Source organism: Podarcis liolepis (genome assembly GCF_965112155.1).
Source record: "Podarcis liolepis genome assembly, chromosome: 13".
NCBI lineage: Eukaryota > Metazoa > Chordata > Lepidosauria > Squamata > Lacertidae > Podarcis > Podarcis liolepis.
Window position 1 is genome coordinate 1,912,980 of NC_139573.1, and position 26,785 is coordinate 1,939,764.

At 54.2% G+C, this 26,785-nt stretch overlaps 2 protein-coding genes and 1 long non-coding RNA gene across 6 annotated transcripts in view; 1 reads left to right on the top strand and 2 right to left on the bottom strand.

Annotated features, from left to right (window-relative positions):
• The window catches only part of LOC310692245, a 45,288-nt gene extending 41,691 nt beyond the window's left edge, over positions 1-3,597 (top strand). The window contains exon 3 of the long non-coding RNA XR_014518669.1: positions 2,187-3,597. This is a non-coding gene — a long non-coding RNA (uncharacterized lncRNA). The remainder of the gene's footprint in view (positions 1-2,186) is intronic.
• NYAP1 (neuronal tyrosine phosphorylated phosphoinositide-3-kinase adaptor 1) lies at positions 1,923-26,402 on the bottom strand. 4 transcript variants are annotated; one of them, XM_083472585.1, is made up of 8 exons: positions 26,311-26,402; positions 25,723-25,922; positions 24,817-25,061; positions 11,620-11,912; positions 8,735-10,036; positions 7,980-8,192; positions 7,127-7,236; positions 1,923-5,289 (listed from the first exon to the last, which is right to left on the bottom strand). In XM_083472585.1, exons 3-8 carry the CDS (start codon positions 25,005-25,007, stop codon positions 5,032-5,034), a joined length of 2,367 nt encoding a protein of 788 aa, XP_083328711.1. In that variant the 5' UTR covers positions 25,008-25,061; positions 25,723-25,922; positions 26,311-26,402; the 3' UTR covers positions 1,923-5,031. The 4 variants fall into 4 exon arrangements, with proteins under 4 accessions (XP_083328711.1, XP_083328710.1, XP_083328709.1 ...); XM_083472584.1 differs by lacking the exon at positions 26,311-26,402 and adding an exon at positions 26,085-26,238 and having other exon boundaries at positions 24,817-25,058; XM_083472583.1 differs by lacking the exon at positions 26,311-26,402 and having other exon boundaries at positions 24,817-25,058; positions 25,723-26,238.
• Positions 17,479-26,785, bottom strand: part of UFSP1 (UFM1 specific peptidase 1) — a 224,494-nt gene continuing 215,187 nt past the window's right edge. The window contains exon 3 of the mRNA XM_083472878.1: positions 17,479-18,808. The gene's annotated coding sequence lies outside the window, so the exon portion shown is untranslated. The remainder of the gene's footprint in view (positions 18,809-26,785) is intronic.

Genomic DNA, 26,785 nt, shown 5'->3' on the forward strand with positions numbered 1-26,785 from the left:
CCCTGTTCAGGGAAGTTTTTAACGTGCGATATTTTACTGTATTTTTGGTTTCTATGGAAGCCGCCCAGAGTGGCTGGGGAGGCCCAGCCAGATGGGCGGGGTATAAATAATAAATTATTATTATTATTATGGAGAAAATGCAGCCTGCCTCTTGCCATTTCACAAAACTACCTTCGCCAAACTGGGGCATCAAAGAAGCAGAGTATATTTCAAGATTGGTTCTGGAGTTCAGAAAATGGGGGAGCCTCCAATTTGCTCACACCACCTTTTAAAGGGAGATAACAGCCTGTCTTGGGTGGGGTTGACTCTGAAACATAGAGTGGGGGGTGGAATGTCAGGTTAAACCAGGGGTAGGCAAACTAAGGCCCGGAGGCCGGATTTGGCCCAATCGTCTTCCAAATCCAGCCCACGGACGGTCCAGGAATCAGTGTGTTTTTACATGAATAGAATGTGCCCTTTTGTTTAAAATGCATCTCTGGGTTATGTGTGGGGCATAGGAATTCATATTCCTCCCCCCCCCCAAATATAGTCCGCCCCCCCACAAGGTCTGAGGGACAGTGGACCGGCCCCCTGCTGAAAAAGTTTGCTGAACCCTGGGTTAAACCTTTCAACCAACTTCTTTTGAAAAACTAAACAGCCCTGCTTAAATCAGGAGATAAAATACGTTAGTTAACTTGCACAATTCATTATCACGAGATGTGAAGATGGCCACTAAACGTAGGCTGCTTTAGAAAAGGACTGTGTGAAATGTTTGTAGAGGAGGTCTGTCCAAAGGTTACTAACAGCCATTGGACAGACCTCTCTAGCTAAACTGGTCTAGAGGCAATCTCTGCCTATTCATATCAGGTACATGGGGATGAAGAAAACTGTGTTCCTCCCCTTGGAGGCTATAGAGGAAGAGGCATAGCTAGGCTCTCTTGCACCCTCGGCAAGGAGCTGTATTGGAACACACATACCCTGTCCCTTGTGCCCTTGCCACGGGCTCCTAGTCGCTCCAAACCAGAGTAGAAAGGCGCGTTTTTCACACCTCCCTGGGCCTGGGCCGTTGGCGGGGGCCAACCTAACCAACCCCTGGGTTCGCCCCTGTATAGAGGCAACAATCTGGCAGCTGGCTACTGTCTAGGCTAGATGAAACTTGGTTTGATGCTGCACAGCCAATTCCTACAAGAGGTAAAGATTTGCAGGTGCCTCCAATAAAAAACAGTGTTCTCGAAGCTACTAACATGAGTCTGACCAAACTGCAGGAGGCAGTGGAAGACAGGAGTGCCTGGTGTGCTCTGGTCCAGGGGGCCACGAAGAGTCGGACACGTCTAAATGACTAAACAACCACCTCTAAAATATCTATTAATATTATTTCCTCAGGTGCTTGCAAGCAGGGCTATTCCCATGAACCTAGCCAGGATTTTGTGGGGGGAGGGCAGGACTTTTTTGGAGGGCAGAACTGACGTGATCGGTCAGTTGGTTAAGTATTTCTATTGTTTTACTTGATCTGGGGGGCAGCTGTCCCCCGCCCCAGCTATGCCCATGGCTATTCCTGTCCATGGCAGTTGTCCTTCAACAGAAGCAGATCCTTTAAGGTGGCTGAGAGGATGAATCCATATGAACCATCAGGAAGCTGGCACCAATCTTTCTACAGCACTTTTCCATGGAAGTTCGTTGGGTCTTGTGTAGCCCCGTCCAAAGCAGAAAAACAAATCCATTTGAATCAATGCAGTTTTGCAAGATGCCCGGGGGTTCCTGTGCATTGCTGAAATCTTTACCGTAACAGAAGATGTCAATAAAAATTGGGGCAGGGGTGCACAGATTGGCAAATTATTTGCTGCAAAACACTGAATTGGTAGCAGATAATTTCCTGTAAATATATATTTTTTTAAAGGAAAACCCAGCATTGAGTGCAAGAAACTAGTCCTCAGAAGAGCAACCCAGCGTGACAGTTTTATTTTCTTTCCATCATTTTTTAAATATATAAATACCCTCCCATGAATCCCCAGCATAAATATTTTTGCAAAGCAGTTTCATCATCTTGCTACGCTAGACAATCTTGTGAAATATTTAAATCGGGAGGGTTAAGAACATAAAACCCAGGACTCCCAACTGGGTTCCCTCCCCCCAGCCCTACAGTGGTGCCGTATACTTCCCTTCTCCCCCCTCCCCAGTTTGTAACCCTAGTTTCTAATTCATGCCAGCGCCTCAACCGGTCCAGCCGTGTCTTGCGGACGCTAACAGGAAATTGTGGCTAATGGATTTACACTTAGCTGGAAGAAGACGTGAGAGAAAGGATGAGTTCAGTGGTGCTGAGATGGATATGAAGAAGACTTGCACCCCCTCCCATAACCCAACTAGGTTGGCAAAGATGAGCTTTTAAAAACACCAACTAAAAATGCTTGTATAGACATTGTTTCAGTTCAACCTACAGACCTCTCCAGCTGAGGTTTCCCATCAAAGCACTGACTGCAGAAAGAGAAGTCATAATCAGGGAGGATATGTTTTGATGCCAGGCAAATGGAAGGATATGGAAGGGGACACTGATGGGACTGGGAGTAAGAGATGGCGTTTGCGGAGAGAATGAGGCAGGTGGGGAAGTGGGCAGGGGGAACGTGGACCACTAAAAGGACGAGCATGATATTGCTTTGACAAAATCCCACACTGCTGCTTCCAGACAATGCGTTTATTGAGCATTCATTCACACCAATTTGCTTGCAGGGCAGTTAGGCAGCACTGCACTGAAGCAAGGGCTCCCCCATGATTTCCTTATCGCAAGAGGACGGAAAGCGCCCTTTGCGACAGTCTGGAAGCGCTCTTCATGATCTACATCCGTGTGAGTTTAAAAAGGGTTACCAAGTGAATTGGGGGTTGGGGATGGGGGGGACAGGCTGGGCAACACTGGCTGGTCTTCTGGGGCACCCCCCACAATGAGCTCTGTTGACTAGCTCTACGAAGGGGGAAAGTGGGCAATGTCTAAATAACTTTATCCCTGCCCTCCCCCCCCCCCCCAACATGAGGTGTTCAATGCATGTCACACTTAGCGTATTATGATGTCTGGCACTAGTTTACATCACGTTCTTTACCCTGTGTTTAACCTGCTATGAATAAAGCCCACAGAGTTCTTGAGTCCTCCAGTGCCCAGAGAGGGCCAGAATCTTCTTGCCACAGCAAGGAGCTAATGTTGAGCTGAGGATGGAGATTCACCCCTCTTAAAAAAAACGTCAAGAGAGGACGAAAGGCATCAAGGCAGTTCCGCCCACCTGTGTTTTTCTCATCAGCACTCTTTGAATTGTGGCAGAATCGTAGTACAGTCATTTGAACCTAAGCCAAGTCCTAAGGATATGCCGTTTCCATTGTGGAATCTTCTCCAGGCTCTCTCAGACTTTCCACTTTGCTTTTATTGGCAGGAAAAATTAATCAGCCTAAAGGAATTCTTTAACTGAGTAGAATCAGTGGGAGATGAGAGGCTGGGCAAGGTCCATTTTCACGTCTTGAGTCTCTAAAATCAACCCAACCTGCTGGATCTGGAAAGTATCGGAAATGAAAAAGGTGGGGATAGGAGTACACTATCGCAGGTCACATCTGTAACTATTAAACGTTTTTGCTACTTGAGATTTGGGGGTTTTTTGGTGGGGTATGGGGAGATCTGAAGAAGTGCATTTTCCACCCAAAGTCTGTTCCCTTTTCTCAGATCTAATGGATTAGAAAGCTGTGTTTTTATAATTCCACTGCCAGGCTGGAAGTGGCTTGATTTTGCTTATTTTATTTCATTTTCGTAAGCGAATGGGGGGGGTGTCATACCTTTTTTTTAAAAAAAGAGAGCTGAGAATTGACAGCAGACAAGAGTCTCCATGTGTGTAGAGAGACAAGGCTCAGCTCTGTGATTTATTTAGCTTTGCTATGAAAATTTTTTTAACCTATCCCTGGCCTAAATAATTGTGTAAAAATACCAGGTAAAATATTACAGGCTTGTCAAAGGTCATGACAACCCAAAGCATCAGGGTGGAACAAGATGGCACCTTCACTCCTTTCTCTCTCCTTTCTCTCTCTCTCATTCTCATTTCAGGGGGTTGGACTAGATGACCCTTGGGGTCCCTTCCAACTCTACCATTCCACAATTCTCTCTCTCTCTCTTTCTCTCCAGAAACTGGCTAACCCAAAAAAAACCTCAGCACAACAGGTTTGGGAGCTCAGCCACTCTCTCCCCTCCCTCTTTCCTCCCAAATTGTTCAGGAAAAGCAGGAGAAATTTCAGGCACCGCTAGTCAGCCCCCACCCCACCCCCACCCAATGTGAAGTTGCAGCCCCCCCTCCCTCCCTCCCGCCCGCCCCCAAAACATCCACTCCCAAGTGGCATTTTCAGAGATGGAAGGGGGAAAACCGTGCGAGCGATTGGAAGTGCGCCTGGCACTTTTAACCACATCATCTTTTGGCAAAAGGAGGAGGCGGCTATCTTTTCGCCCGACACACACGCAACCACAGCACGGCTGCTACACCTGCTGCCGCCCCCCGCCCTCCCCCCCCGCCCACAACCTCCTAAGAAAGGCGAGTGTTGGTGTCTTAGATGTCAGTCAGTTGGCATAGATGCAGCTGGCTCTGGCGTGGGGAGGTGGGGGCAGCTGTTCCAAACAGGCAACCTGTTGCTTGGCTCTGATATGCAGCTGCCTCTGTGGTGTGGCTGTGGCCATTGATGCAGGGAATCCTCGGAGGGAGGCAGCAGCAGCGGCAGCAGCGGCGGTGGCGGTAGCTGGCTGTCCACCAGGATGGGAGTGTCTTGCCTGGCGCTTCCAGCATCCATCCCTATCTCTTTTCCATCCGTGATATCGCCAAGGAGAAATCCCCCTCTCCTTCGCCAAAAGTCATAGCTCAGCAGGGAGCTGGCCCCCAGGCAGCCCAGGCAGTCTCTGGTCAGTCCCAGGCCAGGAGGGCCCCCTGGGGCAGGCAGGGCACCATGCTGCCAGCAGTCAGCCCTGCAACGACGACGACGATGTGTTCAGCTCGGCCAGCACAAGGCACAGGTTCCTTGGGGCTCAGCCCCCACTCACTGTCATATGGCCGTGTCCCACAGCACCGTCTGCTGGCGGCGGCAGGGCGGCGTCCCGGACTTGCGGTTCTCCGTGTTCCTCCGCCAGCTGGGCAGGATGGGCATGCTCTCCTGCTTGCACAGGCTGCGCTCGGGACGGTGCCGTGCTTTGATCTCCTTGCAGACGCACCGCTTGCGCTCAATGACTTCCAGCAGCTTCCCATCCCTCTCGCGGGAGCTCTGTGGGGCCCCCGACGCCGGCAGCTGTGCGTGCTGCAAGGCCTGCAGGGGGAAAAAGGGGTTGGGAGGACATTGTCATTGGAGGTGGGCAGGGGGGGGGGGAGAAAAAATGTCCCCAGCAAGGCTGCCCTCCTCCTCTGATGCGGCCTTTGCCAACATGGGGCCTGCCAGGTGTCCCATGAGCCCCACCCATCTGTAGTCCCATCAGACCACGAGATTTAGTTCGAAGTGATCTGGGGAGCAGCAGGTTGGCAAAGGCTGCTCTAAGACACAAGCAGCTGGATCTGTTGCCCTCCCCAAATATGCTCTGGAGCGTGGTGGGGTGGGGACCTAGAACAGATTAGCAAGGAGAGGAAGAGAGGAAGTTCCTCTGCGCAGCTGAAAATCTTTGCACTAATGGAAGCACTTCACTCCACAAGATAGATTATGAGCAAGATAGATTATGAGCCAGCCTTGGCATGTCAGCTGCCTATGTCCTGCTGAAATTTGTAGTGTTGGTGGAGCAGCAGAGCAAGGGGGAAACCTCATATGCCGAGTAGGATTCTTTTCTATCTCTTTTCATCCTACACCTCCTTTTTTAGCCTATGAATTATTATTACAGTGGTGCCTCGCAAGACGAAAATAATCTGTTCCGCGAGTCTCTTTGTCTAGTGTTTTTTTTGTCTTGCGAAGCAACCCTATCAGCGGCTTAGCGGATTAGCGCTATTAGCAGTTTAGCGGATTAGCGGCTATTAGCGGCTTAGAAAGGGGGGGAGCGGGGGGAAATCGGAACACTCGCAAGACGTTTTCGTCTTGCGAAGCAAGCCCATAGGGAAATTCGTCTTGCGAAGCAGCTCAAAAACGGAAAACCCTTTCGTCTAGCGGGTTTTCCGTCTTGCGAGGCATTCGTCTTGCGGGGCATCACTGTATTATTATTATTATTTTGTTGCATTCCTCGTGAAAGTGACTCAAAGCAACTTACAGAAACAACAGAATCACTCAGACCAATTACAATGAGTACAACCAAGAAAAAAACTAAAAAACCACCCTGGCACAGATAACAGGTGGGTCCTGCCCCACAAAGAGGCCACAGATACCCCAAGCCCTTCCAATTAAGTGCCAAAAGCCCAGGCAGGAAGGACAGGTTTTTTTGGCACCTAAACATAGACAAAAATGGCGCCACGCATGCCTCCTTGGAGAGAGCATTTCACAAGTAGGGAGCCACTGCTGAAAAGGCTGTTCTCTTGTCGCCACCCTCTGGACCCCCCCATGGCTCCTGGAGAAGGGCCTCAGGTGACAATGGCTGGGTCTGGGTCAGTTCATGTCGCTACAGTTTGTGTCTTACGTTACTCCTACGCACACCAAAACAGCGCAAGTAATTTTGCAGCTATTTGTTTCCCCCACAAAATCTGGGAAAGGAGACGCATTTGTAAAATTAAGTGTCGCTGCTCTTTGTTAATATTCATTTGTTGCTTTCCTTAACAAAATGACCCAAAGTGTATTTACAAGCACAATGATAAACTCTAACCAATCAGCACAACCCAAAGAAACTTTATAAACCATCACTGTACGAATAACGGGCAGATCTTACTGATCCTGATCCTTTGAAAGAGGCTGCAGATACTCTCTAAATCCTTCAAATGAAGGGCCAAAAATCGGAGATAAAAGGGAAAGGTTTTTGCCAGCCCTTAAAAATGAAGATGGCGCCACCCAGTGTCACCCAGGACCTGATCTCCTGCTGCCATGTCCCCCATGGCCCTGATACAACAGGCTTCCTCTCTGTTTTCAGAGAAACGTAGGTGTGCACACACACACACAGAATCCCTCGGTCTAAGCCACTAGGCCCCAACCCTTTCCAACCACTCAACCCCCACCCCACCGGCCTTCACCTCCAACATACCAGGCTGGCTGGGTCCCGAGCGTGGCTGCACGGTCTCTGCGCGTGAATCACGGCATGTCGGACGCCAGAGGTGGATGCCGAGCGGCCCAGAAGGTAGCCCCCTGTGAAATCTGGGGTGTGCGAGGGGAGAGCAGGAAACAGACTACTGAGCAATGGGACCCCCTACTAAGCACTCCCTCCCCCTTATCATGGCTGGCCCCAGATGTTGCCTGTCTTTCTCTCTAAGAGGAGGCGTGCCAGGAACGTGTCTGAAAGGGAGCAACAGCCTTGTACACTGAATAAAGCAAAAATAAGGAAGTCTCCCTCTTCTTTCCTTGGGGGATGTCTGTAGCTCAGCAAGCTTTGCATGCATAAGCTCCCAAGTTCAGCCACCGATGGCTTGAAACCTGGACAAGTCCCTCTCAGTCAGTGTAGACAGTACTGGGTTGGTGGACCAATGGTCACACAGTATGAGGTAGCATCCTCTGTTCCCCCTCAACCCCAACAGCAAAGCAGGATTTCGGGGGGAACGAGGGACCCTCGGGAATAGCCCCCAGCAGTAAAGAGCCTGGCATGATGAACAAGTGAACAAACATCTCTCTCTCTGTGTGTTTTCCTCTCTCTCTCTCTCTCTCTCTCTCTCTCTCTTCCTCTCTCTCCCCTGCACCCTGCACTTGCTTGCTGCAGTCTGTCCTCATTTGAAGGTCACCTGCTCCTTTCTTTTGCAGCTGCATCGCATACAAGTTCTGCAGCCAAAACGAGGCAGAGAACAAAGAGGGATCCCTCACAACCCCCACCCCGCAAAAGCAAGGCTGCGCCCCCTTGCAAGCCCCCCCCCCCGCCCCTGCAAGCCCCCCGGCAACGGCAGCCTCACCTCCATTACGATGACAGGCAGGGAAGGTCTGGCAGGGAATGGGCAAATTTGTCCTCCCCACTGGCATCTTGGCAGCCAGGCCCTCCGGCCCCGGGGCGCGGACAGGGATGCCCGACTGCAGGACCACCGGCGGCTGGTGGGCCTTCTCTTCCTTTTCCATTTTCGGTGGAGCACCATCCCCACTGTCCCAGCCTTGGGGGCCTTCTGCAGCCTCTGAAAAGTCGGGGGAAGACGAGCTCAAGGAGGGAGGCAGGAACGGGCACAAGGAGGTGGGAAAGCTCCCGCGTATGCTCACACCTGCCTGACAGGGTCAGCCAGCGCAGGAGGCCTGCATAATGTGCATCCCCAGGGACCAGTGGAGCCTTGGGGAGGTTGGGCAGGGAGGCATGCCGCCAGAACCCAAAACTCTCTGGATCGACTTCTTGTTAGACGGGAAGCCTCGTTCGTTCTGCAAGTGGTTGGAGAAAGGGTCACCTAGGGAGGAAACCCGCCCTCTCCCAGTGCTGGCAGCTGGGCCCAAAAGGGATGGAAAAACTCAGCCACACTCCCCAATAGAAGGGCTGCTCTTCCTCACCACACTCCTCCTCACTGGTTTAGTGCCAGCCTGCGGGTGACCCCAGGCCAAAGGCAGCATTTTCCCCAGGAGAGAAGCTTCATCAACGCTTCGTCCTCCCAACCCCTAGAATACCAGCCAGAATTGCCTCCCTGCCCCCACCTGCCCCGCCCAAGGGTTGGTGCCTCTGGACCACACTCACTCTCCGGCTCTTTCCCCTTCTGGCTGGCGTAGCCCATCCTCCTCTGCAGGACCCATCCAAAGGGCTCCTCCTCTCCCAACGGGGGCCGGCCGCACTCCTCGCTGGACAGGACGTGGGAGCAGGCGATGCTGGTGAATGCCCGGTCCTGCAGCTGGATCTTGACCGCCGATGAAGCCTTGGTGCCCACGTTCTTGACGCTCTCGTATGCCGGCGGGCGCTTCATGCCCACGCAGGGTGCAGGGTAAGTCCAGACCATGCCCAGGGGCGGAGGGTCGGGCAGCGTGCACGCCCGCTGTACCTGCTTGCAGGACGGCACGGTGGACGGGCGGGCGCACAGCAGGCCGTGCAGCACCGAGATCTCCTTCTCCGTCTTCTGCTCGGCCGGAGCGGAGTGCGTGGTGACCTTGACCGCCGAGTACACCATGGTGTAGGAAACAGCCGGCTTCTCTTTCACCGGCAGCATGGAGGGGACGGAGGCCGCGGGCAGCACTGGCGCCGGGGCCTGCTTGGCCGGCGGGCAGATCATGCTGTGGGAGTTGGGGAGCTCCTTCTCTCCTTTGCTCTGGCCTGCGGGCTGTGGAGGGAGCGGCGTGGAGTGGCTGCGGGCACGGCCAGAGGGCCCCAGGGCGGCGCTCTCACCGCTCCGTGAGTGGTGGTGTTGGTGGTGGTGGTGACTGGGGACCTGTGGGGTCATGGGGGCAGAGGGCGCCTCCTTGCTGTGGCAGGGGACGGGCAGCTTGGAGCCATCCTGACCTGTGGGTTTGTACCCCTTCTTCCCCTGGGGGAATGCCAGCAGTGGGGGGCGATGCTGCAGGAGATTGGGGAAGGGTGGAGGGATCTCGCAGGGGGACGTCTTGGTGCCTGGCGGTGGCACTGCCGCCTTGGCAGCCTCCCGCTTCACAGGGCGGTGGCGTGGGGAGGCCGGGGCCCCATTGGGGCGGGACTCCCCCCCGCCTTCTTCAGGGAGCGGGTATTTCATCTCCTCATAAATGGCTTCGCTCTCGTCAGAGTCCTCGTCGGCTGTGGGGGGCGCTTGGGATGGGAGGCCAGGTCCCCGGAAAATGTCCCCGACCATCTCAATGTACACGGGCTCGTCCTCTTCGGCGTCAGAGCCCTTTGCCTGGCTGTGGGAGAAGGCGCGGCCGTAGCGCTGCATTGCCCCGGCCGCAGCGGGGCCCGGAAGTCGACCTGAATACGTCTCGTCGAACGAGACAGATAAGTGGGTGTTGGGGCTGCGCTTTGGCTTCTGCGGGGGAACCTTGCGCCCCGATTCTCGGCTCTCTGTGCTTGACTTATGGGAAGCTGGTGGAGAAAGGGAACAGCGAAGGAGGGAAAAGGGCATGCGTTAAAAGCAAGACAAATGGTGGCAGGATAAGGAGGCGGGGGGCTCAGCTCCAGGACCCACATGCAATACTCCAGTTGTGTACACACCGTGCATCGAAAACTTCTGCCAAAGAATCCAGGCAATGGTAGTTTACACCTCATGGAGCTACAATTCCCAGCAACAAGCTACAGCTCCCAGGATTCTCTGGGGGGTGCCATGTGCTGCAAAAGGAAGAGAGGTGGCGTCCGGGTGCAAACTGAGCTGCTGCTGGATCTCCAAGGTCATTCTTTCTCTGGGAATGATGGGCAGCTTCCCAGGCAGCCTTATGAAATGCGGGGGGGGGGGCACCCAGTCCCCCTGATGCTTCTCCCAGGGGCCCACTAGCGCTGGACGATATCAGCTTTTCAACATCGCGGTGTATCGCCAACGAAACATTGCTATTTGGCGATAAACTGCGCTGTTGCAAAAACAAGCCCCATTGGCCTCTGCCCGCGAGGTACCTGGTGAAACTGCCCCAGCTCTCACCTTGGGATCTGAGGCAGGTTCACCCAGGCGCTCAGGGGCTGGGACAGCGCAGCTTGTTTGTGGTCCCCCTCCCCAGTTGAGACAGCTCACAACAAAAGACCAGGCCCAAGGCCCAGATGGTCCAGCACCCTGTTCTCAGAAGGAGGACCTGAGTGTGGCAGCGATTCTTCCTTCCTGCAATTCCCAGCAACCCGTATTCAGAGGCGAGAAGCCTCCTATGGTGGTGGGAGAACACAGTCGTCATTAGAAGAGCCCGCTGGATCAGGCCAATGGCCCATCTAGTCCAGCAGCCTCAATGGAAAACCAGCAAGGAAGATTTGAGCACAAGAGCAACACTCTTCCCTCCTGGCGTTTCGAGCAACTGCTAATCAGGAGCATTGCTGCTTCCAACTGTGAAGACAGAGCAGAGCCATTGTGGCTAGAAGCCATGGATAGCCCTCTCCTCTTCCATGGATTTGTCCCGTCCTCTTAAAGCCATCCCAGTTGGTGGCCACCCCTGCCTCCTCTGGCAGCGAGTTCCAAAGTTTACACGCTTTGACGGAGAGACGGGACACTTTCTTTTATCTGTCCTAAATCTTCCAACGTGCATCTTCATTGGGTGTTACGAGAGAGCGAGGAAAACTTTTCTCTGTCCGCTTTCTCCATGCTAGGCATCATTTTATAATCTTCTATCATATCCCCTCTTCCTCACCTTTTCCTTGCCTCAAAGGAAGTCCCTCCATCCCCTCCATTGTTTTCCGTGTTCCTTTTCTGAACCTTTTCGAATTCTACTGAGGTGAGGCAATGGGGTCCCTCGCTTTGTCTTCTGCTCGGGTAACCCCTGCTGCCGTGTTTTCTCCCCACCATGTCCCCCGTCCCCCCACTGCCGGCTGGTTTTGTAAGTCCAGCAGGCAGCTTGCGCCCCAGGGGTGGCAAGTCAAGCTGGCCTGCTTGACAACTTCTCCGAGCAACACAGCCCTGCCACCCTAAATGCCACCCTGGGCCCCCCGGCACGTTCTGACTCTGCTTCTCAGGGCAGCCCCGTCCCCCTGCTTACTTCCTCTCTTGCTCCCCGCCGGCTCCAGGGCGGACTTGGCCTCGGCGCTGAGCTTGGTGCTGGGGTGGCGCTTGGGCTTTGCTGGCGGCTTCCGGGATCCTGCGGCTGCATCCCCTGAGCTGTTGTCCACGCTGCCCACCGAGTGGCAGGAGAGGGAGCGGGGTGCCATGCTGCTGGCGCAGGGGTGCGGGGCATGCTCCTGCGAGGCCGGCATGGTCATGAACCCCATCCTGAAGTGGCGGCGGAAAGAGGCCACGTCCCGCACCTTCCCCACGCTGGGCTCCTTGGCCGAACTGCGGAGGAAGAAGCAGAGAGGGGTGAGGACAAAGCCACCGAGCCCTCAAGTTCATGAACGGGTGGTTGGGAGGGAAACACACACACTCATCTGCACCAGTGCTTATTTATATCACAAAATTTTATACACCACTTGATTGGGGCGGGGGAACTAACCACCTCAAAGAGGTTTATGAAAAAAGAGAAAACAATATTATCGGTAAGAGAAATAGGCAATAGCAATGTAAGGCTTTCAAAAAATTAAAATGTCAGTAGACTAGCAATTCTAGTATTGAAGTAATCCATGTTACTGATGCAATAAGGGCGCATTAAAGGTAAAGGGACCCCTGAACATTAGGTCCAGTCGTGACCGACTCTGGGGTTGTGGCACTCATCTCGCCTTATTGGCTGAGGGAGTACAGCTTCCGGGTCATGTGACCAGCATGACTCAGGTGCTTCTGGCGAACCAGAGCAGCGCACGGAAACGCCGTTTACCTTTCCCGCCGGAGTGGTACCTATCTATCTACTTGCATTTTGAGGTGCTTTTGAACTGCTAGGTTGGCAGGAGCAGGGACCGAGCAATGGGAGCTCACCCCGTCGCAGGGATTCGAACCGCTGACCTTCTGATTGGCAAGTCCTAGGCTCTGTGGTTTAACCCCCAGTGCCACCTGCGTCCCAGTCAAGGGCACATTAGAGGCGGATTTATCCTGGACTGTGTCCACACATCATTCTGCTTTATTAGCTGCGATGCTTCTCCCAATGTTACTGTGTTTTTGCCATATGGACGAGATAAACCGGAACTTTTTAAGCATAAAATTAAGATTCCAACAGGAACTCACGGAGATTGCATCGGTTGGAAATGAAACCGAACGCCCGCCCTGAAAGTTTTGCAGCCGCCAACCATATTGTTATTCCTAGTTTATTTTTATGGACAAAAATGCCCCCAAAGTGGGACTTCTGATAATTGTTTATAATGCAAGCGCAAGGACAAACCATCACACATCCACAATAAAAGTGATGTGAGGGTGGAGGGCAGAGCTGGTGTCATGTGGTACTTTTGCAATGAGGAGGGAGATTGTCACAGCTGTGGCTTGAAGCTGCAAGGCTGCCCTCCTCAATTGGCCCCACACCCACTATAAGCTTCTGTTCTTCCGGGGTTTGCCTTAAGCAACACCTTGTGGCACCCGGCTGACCTTAGAAGAACTCCTCCTCTCAGGGTACCTGCAAGGGAAGCCACCTGACTGCTTCTTTGTGAAGGAGATTGCTAGATAATAGCCCAGAATGGCCCTTAATGGGAGCTAATTGGGAGGAGAAGTGTGTGCAGAAACTTGCACATCTCTGTGTAGGAGAGAGAAACAAGCAGCTTTTGGCAGTTGGAAGAAGCAGGAAGGCAGCTCACGCAGAAGGTCTAGGTTGGGTCACCAGCATCTCCCAGCGGGGCTGGGAATGTCCCTTGTCTGAAACCAGGAGAGCCGAGCAAGTGGAAGCACACGGAGAGCCGGCTGGATCAGGCCAGTGGTCCCGCATCCTGTTCTCACAGTGGCCAGCCAGGTGCCCCAAAGGTCCGGCCTGGCCCAAGATGTTTTGACACCTGAGGCACAGCACAAAATGGTGCCCCCCTCCCACCAGGGAAGACGGGGTGAGTGAAGATCTACATCAGGAACAAGGAGGGAATCCAACCAACCTCACCTGTCAGTTGAAGTGGGGATAAAAGGCCATTGCAGGGGGAAGGGGCTCATTCTGATTACACCAGGAGACCCCAGAGCGTGGCCCCTGCTCCCTGCCATTTCCTCCCCAGGGGTGGTAGGGGGCCAGCAGCACCTCCTATTCGCCAAGAGGACACTGTAGTAGTGATGTATGGAAGTGAGAGCTGGACCATAAAGAAGGCTGATCGACGAAGAATGGATGCTTTTGAATTCTGGTGCTGGAAGAGACTCTTGAGAGTCCCATGGACTGCAAGAAGATCCAACCTCTCCATTCTGAAGGAAATCAGCCCTGAGTGCTCACTGGAAGGACAGATCCTGAAGCTGAGGCTCCAAGACTTTGGCCACCTCATGAGAAGAGAAGACTCCCTGGAAAAGACCCTGATGCTGGAAAAGATGGAGGGCAGAAGGAGAAGGGGACGACAGAGGACGAGATGGTGGGACAGTGTTTTCGAAGCTACGAACATGAGTTTGACCAAACTGCGGGAGGCAGTGGAAGACAGGAGTGCCTGGCGTGCTCTGGTCCAGGGGGTCACGAAGAGTTGGACACGACTAAAGGACTAAACAACTACACCAAGGAGGGGGCAGACGTGGTCTCCAAGGAACGTGCTGCAGTCGGGAGCAACAGAGGCAATGCCTTCCTCGGAGACCAGATCTGTTGCCCTGTGGATCCTGCTGCCTGAGACGGTCACCTCCCCCTGAAGTTTCCAACAACTAGCATCCATAAGCATTGGTGGCTCCAACTTTGTAGGCAGAGCGCAGCCATCATGGCTAATAGCCATTGATAGCCGTATCCTTCATGAATTTGTCTAATCCTCTTTTAAAGCCATCTGGGTGGGTGGCCACCCCTGCCTCTTTCTCCGAACAAAAAGGGCCTGCGGTGTTTCCTCACAGGGGGGTTGTTCTGTCCCCTTGCCTTGCGGAAACACCTGCTCCCTTTGCCTCCACCGACGCTCTCCACTTCTCTGACAGGCCAGGCTCCACCAGAGGCTCATGTTCGCTCCTCTAAAGGAAACCGAACCCTAGGAAGTGCCGTGCATTGATATTCTCACTGCTGGGAAGCCCGGGGGGGCAGTGTGTGTGTGACCCCACCCTTGCTAGCACAGATGTTTTGGGCTGCAGTTCCCATCAGACAGCTGTGCTACCAAGGGCTGGTGGGAGTTGTAGTTTAAAACACCTGGAGATCTTCAAGTGGGCCAAAGCTGTGTTAAGAACTGAACTTGTCATTACTGAAGAAAACGATGCCCCAAAAGTCTATGATTCCCTCCCCGCATTCCTCCAAAAGGGTGTCCCCATTTGCACAAAGAGCCTCTTCTCTCTCCCACCACCTCAACCCCTTTTTCATTTTAAAAAGAAATCAGATCACCCACTGTGATCAGGACTGCCTCTCAGTTAACTGAGGCACCCAGGGGGTGATTTGAGCCCCTTGGTTTCTGGAATGAGGGCTGGGACGGAGCGTAAGAAGAGCCTGCCGGATCAGGCCAAAGGGGGCCCCATCCAGTCCAGTTCTCACAGCCAGGTGCCTCTTCTGGGAAGCTCACGGCAAACAGGACCTGGGTGCAACAGCACTCTCCCCGCTTGTGATTCCCAGCAAGTGCTATTCAAAACTGCCTCTGATACTTTTGGGTGGGTGGGTGAGAGAACATAGCTTTTGTGGCCAGTAACCAGTGGCCGCCTCCCCCTCCTCCATGAATTTGTCTGATCTTCTTGTAGGGCCACCCCAGCTGGTGGCCATCACTACAACTTGTGAGAGGCAAAAAAGAGAGCTTTATATCCACTGTATCCATGCATTAATATATACACACCTCTTGTCATTTACACACCCTTATTCACCTCCGAATATAAAACCCCCAAATGCTGCAACCTTTCCACAAAGCGAAGGATGTTCTGGAGAGGACCTGAGCACAACTCCACCCCTGATTTCCAGCAAATGAAACATAGAGTGGAGGGAGAGCAATCAGGGTGATCATTCCCTCCCCAACCCTGCCTCCATGTACCACATTATATATTTTTTTAAAGGCATTTCCCCCTACCTTCCCCTCCCCCCTGCACAGCAACATCCACATCACACTTGCCGGCAGCAGAGAAATGTGCTGCAGTGTGTCAGCTGCAGCTGGCAAAGAGCCAAGGGCTGGGAGTGGCTTCTCCCAAACGCCCCTTCATCCCTGATGAGCAGCCCCTTCCCGCAGGCCCCTTCCTCCCTCCCTCTCTCTGTCTCTCTGTGTCTTGGCACAGTGGCAGAGAGAAGACAGGAGAGAAGACAGGGCACGTGCCAACAGCAGATGCTGGGCGAGTAAACAAACCCTCAGCTGCTCCCTGGTTTTCGGAGAGACGTTGGCTGAGGCCCAGTCAGTCTGGCATCGCCAGATCCCACCCTCCAGTCATCACACCAGATCTGGGTGAGACGGAGGAGGAAGGAGCGAGTGCCTGCCTGTAGCAATCTCCACAGCCAAGCAAGAAAGGAGCTGGCCAGACGAGGAGAGAGAGAGAGAGGGAAGAGCGTATTTCATGCCCATCTGCCTTTGCCCCACCCTGCTTCCCGAATGGTCCCCTCTTATCTGCTCACTCCACAGACTGCCTTCCTGCATCCTGCCCAGCTCCTAAGTTAGTTTTTTTCGCCAACGTGGTGTGCTCTAGATGCTTTGGACTACAACTTCCACCAGCCCCCAGCTGGCAGGGTTGGCAAAAGCTGCCTTAAGCCCCTAGCCTAAGACAGCTAGGTCAGCCGCAATGTTTGGCCCAGATGCAGGCCTTTCCCTACATTGTTAGTCCACATTTTTTACAGCGGCTGCACCAGTACCAAAGGAAGACAGGCCAGACTGAGAAAGATTCGCAGGGTACCTTCAGTTGGGACTGTTTTTGTTTCGGGAAGGAAACTAGCAGGCCATTGAACTGCAAGGAATTGGTCTCTGGGGCAGGGTCCCTTAAGAATTCTGGGCAACTGCAAAACTTGCTGCCTTAAGCCATTGCTCCAGGAAGCTTAGTCTCTTCTGTGCTGACTGGAAGCAGCACTCCAGAGATTCAGAATGGGATGGGGACCATCTGCATGTCAAATAGGTGCTGTTCACACCTTTCCACACACAGCTGGTCCAATAATGCCCCCAAACCACTTGGGGCTTTGCCTTTCTAAGACCCCTCCCTCCCCTACGCAACCCAACACCTCCCACCCCCTGTTCACCGCCATTCATCCTCCCAGCTTTCCCCCCTCCACACCCACCCGCCCATTGACATCGCATCACGATTCCACCACAGACATCTTTGCTCCTCTCATGCGCCGCCACCCTCCTCCTTCCTCAGCCACCCTCCTCCTGACTTCCTTCTGGCCACACCTCTCCCAGCCTCCTGCTGGCAGACCTTCAGCATCTCCTCTCTTTCTCTTCCCTGGTTTTATTCGCTGGAGTGAAGGGTCCTGGGTACCAAAAGTCTGAGGATGCAGCAGGATGCTGGCGATGGCCCAGCAGTTTCCATGGAAACTGCGTCTGGGTGACCTGCAGGAGCCAGGCAACATCAGCCTGCTGGTGCCTTTAACCCTTCACTTCCTGCGAACCAGGGGAGGGGGGAAACAATCCCCACCCCAAGCAGGTTTGATTATCTCTGTTTGGGACAAGTGGGAGTGAGGAAGCTGCGAGGGTAGCTGTGGAGGGGGTCTCCCTCCTGGCCTCTTGGAGGCCAGGCTGAGCACTCAGAGCCACCTCGACAAACTGAAGAAGAGGGCAGATCAAAATGGGAATTCAGGAAGGTCAAACAAGCTGAAGGTGGGGGGAGAGGGGCAGAAGGGAGTGGGACTCAGGGTTTGATGGCTTGGCTGGTGCACAGGGCAGGACTTGGACGGGGTTAGGCTGAGCCTGATCCAAGACGACAAGGGAAGAGGATGAGTAAAAAGTTACCACGACACAAATCCCAGGCAGAGGCAGCCTTATCCCCTCACCCAGGTGTTCAGCAGCTGGCATCTTTGGGCATCTGCCAGAGCTCCAGCAGGACTTGCTGGTGCCAACACCTGCTCCAGACCCTCCCCACCAGGTGGCAGAAAGCTACAAGCTGCTAACCTCATTTCCCACAAAGCACTGGGGCAGCACTTCGTTGGGCGCTCCCAGGCATTCTGGGAAATTCTAAATGGCACCTGGAGGAGCAGCATCAATGAGTGAGCCTGCTGGAGGGGGACAGATAAGGCACTGTGCCATGGGCCATGTCCAGAACTTCCGATTTACGCGAGCAAGGGAGCAGGATCTTCAGTGAGTTTGTGGGGACAGACCCAGGACAGCAGAGAGCTTTTCCTTCAGGATTGCCTGCCTTGCGAGAGAAGGGTGGGAAAGACGTCCTCACTGGGGCAACTTCCAGCCATGGGGTTTTGTGCCGGCTTCCTTTGCTAACAGCAGCCTCCCCTTCACACTGGTGGCAGAAACCTAGCGTGGATGAATGGTGAAGACCGGAAAGAGAAGATGTCGGAAGCTGAAGAGGCCACAGAGGTTAGTAAGCAGGAAGAGGCTGTGGCAGAGAGAAGTGCAGACTCAGCGGCAGAAGCTGAAGCAGGAGAGGAGCAGGGCCAGGAGACAGGTAAGGCAGGCTGCTGAAGAAGCCAGGGGGGTCTCCACCTCCTGCTGTGACCAGCTTCCCTCCCCTTCTGGTCTCCCAGAAACAGGAGAGGTATGAAGAGGATGGAGCAAAGAGAGACAAGATGAAGGAGCCTTAGATTGCTTGGGAAGGAAGAAGGGGACTTAGAGAGTTGCGGGAAGGCAATTGCCTCATAGACAGCATCTTAAAAAGCAGAGGCATCACCTTGCCAACAAAGGTCCATATAGTTCAAGCTATGGTTTTCCCAGTAGTGATGTATGGAAGTGAGAGCTGGACCATCAAGAAGGCTGATTGCTTTTGAGTTCTGGTGCTGGAGGAGACTCTGGAGAGTCCCATGGACTGCAAGAAGATCCAACCTCTCCATTCTGAAGGAAATCAGCCCTGAGTGCTCACTGGAAGGACAGATCGTGAAGCCGAGGCTCCAAGACTTTGGCCACCGCATGAGAAGAGAAGACTCCCTGGAAAAGACCCTGATGTTGGGAAAGATGGAGGGCACAAGGAGAAGGGGACGACAGAGGATGAGATGGTGGGACAGTGTTCTCAAAGCCACCAGCATGAGTTTGACCAAACTGCGGGAGGCAGTGGAAGACAGGAGGGCCTGGCGTGCTCTGGTCCAGGGGGTCACAAAGAGTCGGACATGACTAAACGACTCAACAACAACAACTGCCTCATTTGGGGGTAAGACCTACTGGGAAGAGTTGCTGTGCTCACTGGGCCTGAGCTGTTTTGTTTCTTTCAATAAAGATTTAACTTCACAGACACCTTGGGAGTTATTGCCGGCCTTCTCCCGACACTGATAGATTCAGGAAGAAGAGGAGGAAGTACTTAGTCAAACTAGGGAATTTGTTTCCAGAAGGTGCAGAGATGGCCACCAACTTTGGACTGTGAAGGAGTTAGACTTTGAACGGAGGCTGTGACTGGCCACTACTAGCTGCCATGATGCGTATCTAGGCTGATAGGGAGTTCCTTATTCTGAGTCAGAACACAAACCCATCTTGCTCAAAAATTGTCCATACTGAATAGAGGAGGCTCTCCAGATTCCAGAATGGGGTGTCTTCTGGCTCTACCTGGAAATGCCATTAGGAACAGGACCTGGGACCCTTCTGCACACACAAGAAGCTGCTCTGCCCACTGAGCTATGGACTCTGTTACCTCCGGGATCAAAATTAGCATGCCTCTGGATGTGAAATTGCTGGGGAGTAACACCAGGCCCTCTGCTCTTGCCTGTGGGGTTCCCAGAAGAGGCAGCTGGCTAAACTGCAGCGGGAAACGGGCGGTTGGACTGGATTAGCCTCCGGTGGCTACACACATTCTTCTTCTCAGAGCCACTGTGGCTTGCTGAGTTTTGGAAAAAACACAGTGGCGGACCGAAGACCTTGGGTGAAACAAAACATGGGCAAAATGCCCCGCTTTCTGTTAGAGCCAAAGCTGGCTGAGATGAAATTGCTTGACGTCACGCCCCACCACTCGGGTCCAGGTTTGGAAGGGAGTTTCGTAACTGAGGGACATCCAAACCCACAGATTCGAGTTGGAAGAAAGGAGAGCCCAACCGAAAGTTAAGAAGAACTTCCTGGTGGTAAGAGCCATTTGACCGTGGAACGGACTCCCTTGGAAAGTGGTGGGCTCTCCTTCACTGGAGGTTGTCAAACACAGTTTGGACATCAGGGATTCTTTTGCTGACTAGATGAGCTTTGGTGGAACTCTACAGATTCTATGATTTTGTGACAGCCACTGAGAAAAGCAGGCAATAGCCTGGCCTTAAGCTTAGAGGTACTGTGGAATATAACCTGAGTTCAGATCCCACCTTGGACACGGGCCCAACATGTCATCTGCCACTGCACTCCCTCCAAAAAACCCAAACCCCTCAGCACCTTGCCTGTAAAATGGGACCAGCAGCGGCCCACCTCACTGGGCTGCTGTGGGAGCAAATACGTTCAAGACTGCGCCATGCTTTGCAACTGGAAGGACTGCATAAATGTTTTCTCTTCAAAAAGGCAGAAAGGTTGCCTGTCCGTAAAAGTCAGCTGCCATGTCAAAACTGTTCTTGTGAATCATCTGTCTGGAGCAGAAATCAAAGCCCCTCCAAGGAACTGTTTTTGCTGATGCTCCCCTGAGTCACGCAGTCGCAGGCTGAAGCCAGCAAAGGCTTGATTTGACCCGGAACTCAGCGAGCTTTAGCCCCAGGACCTGTTTTCCAGTGTCTAACAAGTGAAAATTCAAATTGCGTTGTACATATGCAGAGCGCTCTTCCCTCAACCAGCCTCCTCCTCTCACTGTATGCGCAAGGAAATCCAGGCGAGGCAGTACCTCTCGTGGAAGCTGCCCATCTTACCCGCCAACACACAAGAGGGATAGAATCACAGGACAGATAAACCCCTTCTTCGTGCAACACATAAACTATGGAACTCACTGCCACAGGAGACAGGGATGGCTACTGACTTAGGTGCCTTATCATGTACAGTGGTACCTTGGGTTACAGACGCTTCAGGTTACAGACTTCGCTAACCCAGAAATAGTACCTCTCGTTAAGAACTCTGCTTCAGGATGAGAACAGAAATTGCGCGGCGGCGGCAGCCAGAGGCCCCACTAGCTAAAGTGGTACACACTTTACCAACTGCACTGGCTCCCGGTGGAGTACAGGGTCAGGTTTAAGGTGCTGGCTTTGACCTTTAAAGGACCCACGTACCTACGGGACTGCCTCTCCTGGTATGCCCCACGGAGAAGCTTAAGGTCCACAAATGACAACATTTTGGAGGTCCCAAGTCTCAAGGAGGTTAGATTGGTCTCAACTAGGGCCAGGGCCTTTTCAGCACTGGCCCCGACTTGGTGGAACGCTCTGACCCAAGAGACCAGGGCCCTGCAGGACTTGACATCTTTCCACAGAGCCTGCAAGACAGAGCTGTTCCGCCTGGCCTTTGGTTTGGACTCTGTCTGACCCTTATGTTTCCCTCCCCTTATGGTTTTGATGAGGCTGCATTTTAAATTGCATTTTAACCTGTATTTTAAATCCCCCCCATTATGTTTTTACTGTCAGAGTCGCCCTGAGCCTGGCTCTGACCGTGGAGGGCAGGGTATAAATCAAATTTATTATTATTATATTTTTATTATTATTATTACCTCAGGTTAAGAACAGTTTCAGGTTAAGAACGGACCTCCGGAACGAATTAAGTTCTTAACCTGAGGCACCACTGTCCTCTGTGTTTTCATATTGTATTTTTATGTTGTGTGAACCGCCCTGAGACCTAGGGGTGAAGGGTGGTATACAAATTTAACAGATAAATAGGAGAGGATTAGACAAATTCACGGAGGTGGAGAGGACCATTGATGGCTACTAGCTGGAGGCAGAGATGTTCCTGAATACACGTTGCTGGAAACTGCAGGAGAGGAGAGTTGGTCTTGTGTTCGAATCCTGCTTCTGGGTTTCCCCGTAATGCCCCCCTGCCTGGCCACTGTGAGAACAGGATGCTGGGCTAGGTGGGCCGTGGGCCTGATCCAACAGGCTCTTCTTATGCGGTGAGGACAGGCCCCCACTGCCTGGCACTTGCTGGGTCCTGCCTGAGCGTCTGAGCCTGAGATCTCACAGTCAATCTTCCCCTCCAAATAATAGCCAATCATTAGAGCAGCTTTTCTGCATCAGATGGGGAAGGCAGGCTCACATTCCCCACCCCACCATTCAGCGAATGCGGCCTGCCCCCCCCCCCAGATTATCTGAGGATAACCTGGGCTTTTTAAACGCCTGTGAAAAACACCAGGGGCTATATATAGAGCACTTAGTCCAGGCAGGGAAACTTCCACCAGGGCACGCGGATTAGGGCCAGAGGGGAGAACATCTGCCAAGAGAGAGCGGGGCGTCTTAAAAATAACAATGGGGTGGGGTGTAGGGGAGACAAACCAAGGGGCTTTAAGGCCAGGTGGCTGGCGCTCGGGAAAACCGGTCAAGGGCAGCGAGACGTCACCAGGCACTGGTGGGTTCCAGGAACAGTGAAGTTGCTGCTGGGAATCACTCTCTAAGCCAGGGGTCAGCAACGTGCGGCCCATGGGCCGGATGCGGCCCACAAAGGCCATTTTTACCAGCCCACAAGCCACCCCTGAATCGAGCCGCCTGCTTGGCGAGTCCCCCACGCGCTGCACTAAATCAGCACAGCGTGGCGACTCGCTGAGCAGCACCGGAAATTGCATCTGCACACGCACAGATACCGGAAATCACGTCTGCGCGTGTCCAGATGCCAAGAATCGCTTCTGCGCAGGAGCAGTTTTTGGCGTCTGGGCATGTGCAGAAGCGATTTTCGGCATCTGGGCGTGCGCAAAAGCGATTTTCGGCACCGCGGACATGCACAGACGCAATTTCCAGCATCGCACTGCACCAGTCTGGCCCACGGGCGATCTCCATGGGAGTGATCCGGCCCATGGCCGTTAAACCTTGCCGACCCCTGCTCTAAGCTCTTTCCTCTCCATAGAATCATAGACTTGTAGAGTTGGAAGGGGCACCAAGGGTCATCTAGTCCAACCCCACGATGAGCAGCTTATTATTATGTATCTCTTATTAAAAGCCTCCAGTGAAGGAGAATCCACCACCTCCGACGGGATTCCGTTCCACTGTTGAACGGCTCTTACTACCAGAAAGTTCTTCCTAACATTTGGTGGGAATCTCCTTGCAGTTTGAAGCCATTCGTTCGGGTCCTGGCCCGCAGAGCAGCAGGAAACATGATTGTTCCTTCTTCCAGGGGACAGGCCTTTAGATATTTGCAGATGGTCATCCTGTCATCTCTTAGTCTCCTCTTCTCCAGTCTTAACATCCCCAACTCCCTCAAGTTCATCATCTTGATGGTCCTCCTCCACACTTTAACCCGCAAGCTCCCTGCCTCTTGACGATCTCACACCTCTGTTATGTGGGAATGTTCAGGGAATGCAGAGGAAGTCTGTCCCAGCCCAGAAGGAAACAGGAAGTTTACCTGCTGGCTGGACAAACATTCCTCCCCATGTGTAAACATGTTCACTCTAGGAATGTTGTACTTGACTGCTCTTGTGTTTCACATCCTACATACTACCCCTCTCCTTGCATCAGCTTTCCTCAACTTGGTGCCCTCCGGGTATTTTGGCCTACAACTCCCATCAGCCCCAGCCGGCATGGCTGTGTGATGTTGAGGCTGATAGATGTTGTAATCCAAAAATGTCTGGAGGGCACCGGGTTGGGGAAGAGCAGGCTAGCCTGTTTCATTGAGCGAAGAGCATGCTTGGAAAACGCCTGGCAGCGCTGAAGGAAAAAGGAGGATTTGGAATTGGAAATATGTTTTCACTTTGATTTCTAATGAATATACGATGCTGCCTTATCCGTCCTCTCATCCATATAGTTCAGTACAGTGGTGCCCCGCAAGACGAATGCCTCGCAAGACGGAAAACTCGCTAGACGAAAGAGTTTTCCGTTTTGGAGGTGCTTCGCAAAACGAATCTCCTATGGGCTTGCTTCGCCAGACGACAATGTCTTGCGAGTTCCTGCTGGTTCCCCCCCCCCTTTTTCTAAGCCGCTAAGCCGCTTATCAGCTGATCCGATCAGCAGATAAGCCGCTAATAGCGCTAATCCGCTAATCCTTCAATGGGCTTGCTTCGCAAGACGAAAAAACCGCTAGACAAAGAGAATCACAGAACGGATTTGCGAGGCACCACTGTATTGCCTACACTGGCTGGCAGCCTCTCTCCAGGGTTTGAGACAAAGGCCATTCCCAGCCTAACCTGAAGATGTCACCAGGGATCAAACCTTCTGCATGCCAAGCAAGTGCTCTCTGCCTAAGCGAAGGCCCTTCCCTTTATTTGAGGTTCTGCAGCAATCAAGGAAAAGCAGGCAACTTATTTCTCCCCTCACTGTTCTGCTATACATCACCATAACAGCGTTGGGAATGAAGATAAGCGAGGTATGATCTCAGGACCTGGGTGGCTAGATCAATCACGCCACAAGAGAAACAGGCAACGCACAAGGAAGCTTTGCATGAGGTCAAATACAAGACCATCACAAGATCGGAACTGGCATATCAAGAGGCCAGCTGCAGTTATTTTCAAACCGGACTTGTGAAAGAGAAACAAGGGAAAAACCACAACAGTGACACCAGTATCAAAACAAGCCTTGCGAGTCATCTGAGAAAAACGGAAATAAAAGCCATCGTCGCAGCACCACTCCACAAAAATAGCAGCCTCAAACTCGCAGGTGACTGAGACATTTAAAAGCACCACCAAGTTTTTCTTGGGTTTATTCTGGGCCTGGCTCAGAGCAAGGCATTCTGGGCTTTGGTCTTTTTTGTGTTTTGAATCTATTTGGCCTGCAGCCCTCAGAACCTGGCTGTCCACAACATCCTTTAGAGACCCACTTCGAATCCAAGCTAGTTCCAAGACAGAATCCTGCCTGCCTGAAATGATCTCCCAGCTGTTGTGGAAGATTCTCAGGGGCTGGGCACTGCCAGGCCTCCAGCTGAAGGGAGTTCCAGTGGTGCCGGGCGGCTACCCAGGTCCCTCCGAGTGTGCCCTTTGCTGCCCAGCACAGGTGGGTGAACTCTGGGGTCAACCTTTGTATGGACCCCTGCCTAACGCTATACCCCCCATCGCCTTTTTCAGCGCCTGCGGAGCACGTTGGGGGCCAACGCCTCCATCCCTGGCCTACCTCTTCTTGGGCTCGTCGTCCTTGCTCTGTTTCCACTCCACCTTGCTCTTGCGGTACAGAAGGTTCATTTCGTTGCGCAGCTGCTCCCGGGGGTGGCACGTCTGGCTCAGGGCCCCGTAGGCCCAGCGGCCACGATCCTCAATGAACTGCAGAAACACGGAGATCAAAGCTTCCTGGGGGCCTGCATTCATCTTCCGGTGGCTGGCAGGCGGTGGGGAGGGGGTGCCCAGAAAGGGGGGGCTCTGCTGAGGGAGAGAGACTATATTAGGGGGAGGGGGACAGGTAGAAAGGTGTTCCTGCGTGTGTGTGTGTGTGGATCCACCCATCTCAGAGCTCAGGCCCAGAACGCATTCGTGAGCGAAGGAATGTAGGAAGCTGGCTTACGCCAAGCTGAGTGTGTCTGCACTGGCTGGCAGCAGTGGTTCTCCGGTGTTTCAGACGCGGAGTGTCTTACCGTTCAGTAATGCTAGAGAGCGCCTTGCTGACCACTAGCCTAACATATATTTTTGCTGGGAGGCAACCATCTCCATTTGTGGCCTTATGGAGTTCTGGGCTTGGCTGTAGGGGATGGAACAGTCCAGGTGTACCCCAGACCCTCCTGGGGGGTGCCTGTGGGCTTCAGCGGAACTCAAGGCCCAGTGCAAGTGGGGGGGGTGGCAGCTCTGAGAAGGGCCAGACCCAGAGAGTCTCAGCCCCCCCCCCCAGGCGGCCCAGAGCTCGGACTCCTGGGTCCCCTCTCAGGCCCAAGATTTTGCTGATGGGACACTCCTGCCTGCGGTGGGGTGCCAAAGAGAGATCAGTTGGGGTCTCAGCCAGAGCAGGCAAGCGAGGGAGACCCCTATCGGGCAGGGTATGCGTCACACCCCACGACTAGCGCGCCCCCCCCACAAGGCGATGGCTAAGTACCTGCTGGGCTGGAGCCGCCGGCGCCCCTTGCGGAGGGGGCTATCTGGGAGGGCAGCCGGGGCCGGCTCGCTGGGGCATGTCCTCCGCCCGCGGCATGGATCAGGCCCCTGCTTCGGCGCCGGGGGGGCGCCCCTCCATGCGGCCTCGGGCCTCGCTTGCCGGCCGGCCGGGAGGGAGGGAAGGCGGGATGCTGGTCGCGGCTGCTGGGGCCCAAAAAGAGAGAGAGAAAGGCCTTAGAGGAGGCGACGCGGCGGAGGGGGGGGGTGTCTCTCTGCTTCCCAGCTCCCCCCTCCAAGCCAGACCTCGCCCATCCCCTCCCGCCGCCCCAATCCTCCGCAGGCCCCTCGCCTACCGGGGCCGACCTGCCTGGGCTAGGAGGGCACCTGCGCCCGCCGCATCCCTGCGCGCTTGGCCCAGCCCAGCCTCATCCCGTTGCCGCGGCGACGTTGCCGGAGGGAGGGAGATGGGGAGGACCACGCCGGGATGGCGGGCGGGGAGGGGGGCGCAGGCAGGCAGGCAGGCGCGGCTCTTGGGCTGGCTGGCTGGCTGGGGTGGGGGGCTCTCCCTCTTCTCGCCGCCGCCGCTCACCTGGCCTCAGGGCTGCTCCGTCCTCCCCATCGCGGCTCCGGCTGACGCAGCGTCGCGGCGGCGGTGGCGGCGGCTCCCTCCGCCCAGCAGCAGCAGCAGCCCGAGAGCGAGCCAGCCAGCCAGCCGGGGAGCGCGCCCGGCGCGCGGGGTGGGAGGGGGGAAGAGGGAGGGAGATGGCGGGACCCCCACCCCTCGGAGAGAGGGCAGAGCTGCGCGCTCTGGACGGGGAGCTTTGAGCGCGCAGGGGGTCGGGCACAGGCGGCCTGGGCGCCCCTCTCGGCCCGGGCAGGTTGGGAAGGGAAACGGGGCGCGCCCTTTTTGCAGCCTCCCAACGCGCGCCCCCCCACCTCCAGCGCGGACGGAGGCCCCGCCTGCCACGCCCGAGCTGGATCCGGCGCCAGGGACAGCCGCTGCCTTCGCCGCCCAGCGTGCGCGCCTTCCAAGCGAAGGGCAAGATCAAGGCGCCAGCCCTCAT